Source organism: Echinops telfairi, unplaced genomic scaffold (genome assembly GCF_000313985.2).
Source record: "Echinops telfairi isolate 266 unplaced genomic scaffold, ASM31398v2 ScPeMD7_7457;HRSCAF=8495, whole genome shotgun sequence".
Taxonomy (NCBI): Eukaryota; Metazoa; Chordata; class Mammalia; order Afrosoricida; family Tenrecidae; genus Echinops; species Echinops telfairi.
In genome coordinates, this window is record NW_022111357.1 from 24,551,128 (window position 1) to 24,553,582 (window position 2,455).

A 2,455-nucleotide genomic window follows, 5' to 3' on the forward strand; every position below is an offset into this window, starting at 1 on the left:
TTACTGTTCCTGAGGGGCTTGTCTGTCCTGGATTCCGTGTGTAGAGAGCTCTTATCTATATCAGTGTCTAGCCAGATTTGTAAGGTAGAACTGGGGTCATGATAGCAGGGGCAGAGGAAGCATTAAGGAACTAGAAGAATGTTTCATCAGTGCTATACTGCACCCTGGCTGACTCTTGTCACCCTTCTGTGAGGGAATGTCCAGTTGTCTACAGATGGGCTTTGGGTCTCCACTCTGACCCCCATCATTTGCATCAATATATTTGTTTGGGGTCTTCTGCTACCTGATCCCGTTGTCAACACCTCGTGATCACACAGGCTGGTGTGCTTCTTCCATGTGGGCTTTGTTCCCTGCTAGATGGCTGCTTGTTTACCGTCAAGTCTGTAAGACCGCCACTGTGCCAATCTCATCTGCCTGACGGTCCTCCTCATTTTTGCTGATCTGCTTTTGATAGCATGATGTCCTTTCCCGGGGAACTGGTGTCTCCTAATAACGTGGCCAAAGTACATGAGACAAAGTCCTGCCATCCTCACTTCTAAGGAGCATTCCGGCTCTGTACTTTGTACAAGATTCTCTGTAATATTTTAATGAACATTTACCATTAAAGAGCCTTTTTGTTGTTGTTTGTAACACCATCCCCTGGTGACGTAGTAGGTTACATGACCGTCTCCTGTAAACACTTCCAACCTCAGGAACCCTGGGGGGCAGTTCTACTCTGTCCTACTCGGTCACTATGAGTCAGAATTGGTGATGATACACTTTGTGTTTTAATACTCATGCATAGTCTCAGTTTTTAAAAGGAACTTTGATGAGTGCATTAAAGTTCATAAACTTTGCTTACTCATCTTCGAGCCCTGCCTGTTTTTAAACAACAAATGCACTGTCATGAGTAACGTTGTTGCATCATAAACCTTGGCTTGAACTTCGCCCTGCAGAAGAGCACGTCTCCACAGCTGATTCTGGAAACGGGCGATGGCACTGTCCGCTGCCCAGGGCAGGCAGCGTTAGGAGGCATCCTCTCCCTGGACCAAGCGTCACCTGGGTACCTCTTAGAACGGTGTGCTGGAAAAGGGAGGGCACTGCGAGCGGGCATCGTACTCTGTCCTTCCTCCACGTGCACTGGGGCCAGGGACATGTAGATACCAGTCAATCATTTGTCTGCAGAGTTCTGGTCCCGTGCTATGGTTTCTGGCCAGGGACAGTTGGTAGATAACGGCTTCAGCAAAGTGTGTGTGTGTGTGTGTGTGCGCGCGCGCGCGCGCAATGATTTCTCTTGTGTCTGCCCTAAGGGAGAAGTTCCAAAGCCGTTGTGATGTCCAATCATAATTATTCAGGAGAGACATGAATAGATGCATTTGGGGGGAGCAATTTATTTGGAATACAACCGTCAGATTTGAGACTGATCCTGGGAGTGTGGTGAAGTTGTTTCTTGACCTGGATATACTTTTCTGATGAAAATGCATCTAGTTGTGCACTTTGGTTGGTACAATAGTTCGTGTAATATTTAAAAATAAGATTTAACACAGAGGAGCTTTTTAGCATAATGAAAGCTTTTAAAAAATGTTTTGTCTTATTCATGGTCTCAAAATAACTTTTTAATTGAACTTACATCTGAATAGTGCATTGAAGTTCACAAAGCCTGCGCAATTATGTTTGAACTCAGTGGTTTTAAACAACACATGCACTTTTTAAAATGAATTTTTAAAACTTTTATTCGAGCTCGCATCAGCCAGCCAGGTTCATTTCCGCTGTCACTCCACACCTGGGGCTGAGTGCCTCAGCTTCTTGGCCTTCCTTGTTGGTGATGACCAGGGTGTAGAGGTCCCTGCTGCACCGGACCATGAACTTCACATTATCCTTGTTATTGATCTGGACAGACTTCGTGTCCTTTTGCTGGACTGGGAGCAGAAAGTCCTTGATCTCTTGGATTTTGTGAGGCTTGGCGAGGAGGGGTGGACAAGCACACCAAGCCTCGAGAAGCGAGGAAGGCGGAGGAGCAACAAACCATTGTAATGATTGCGTTGCCTTGTGAACCTGGCCTTGGCCTTTGCTCTCCTTTCTCAGGACAGAGGTAGAACGTTATACAGTCAGGAGGGGTACGGGGGTCCCTTCCTTGGATCAGCGGTTCGGGTTCTGTTAGTTCTCACCTGTTCTCCTGAGAAGGAAGGTCAATGCCATAGCGGTACCAAGGCGCGCAGATCAAGGGCGCGTTCTTGGCAGGGAGATGAACAGCAGCGGTTCTCAGCCTTCCTAATGCCATGACCCTTGAATACAGTTCCTCATGTGGTGGGGACCCCGAACCATACAATTATTTTTGTTGCTGCTTCATCACTGTCATTTTGCTACTGTTATGAATCGGGTGACCCCTGTGAAAAGGTTGTTCGACCCCCAAAGAGGTCGTAACCCACAGGTTGAGAACCACTGCCTTACAGGTAGCTCTTCAGTGACGCTCCAC

The 2,455-nt window shown here is 47.2% G+C and overlaps 1 protein-coding gene across 1 annotated transcript in view; it reads right to left on the bottom strand.

The window, feature by feature from the left end:
- Nucleotides 1-1,725: 1,725 nt before the first annotated feature.
- Nucleotides 1,726-2,455, bottom strand: part of CDA (cytidine deaminase) — a 44,489-nt gene continuing 43,759 nt past the window's right edge. Inside the window, exon 4 of the mRNA XM_004705381.2 lies at nucleotides 1,726-1,938. Coding sequence (XP_004705438.1) covers nucleotides 1,726-1,938 — 213 coding nt within the window. The remainder of the gene's footprint in view (nucleotides 1,939-2,455) is intronic.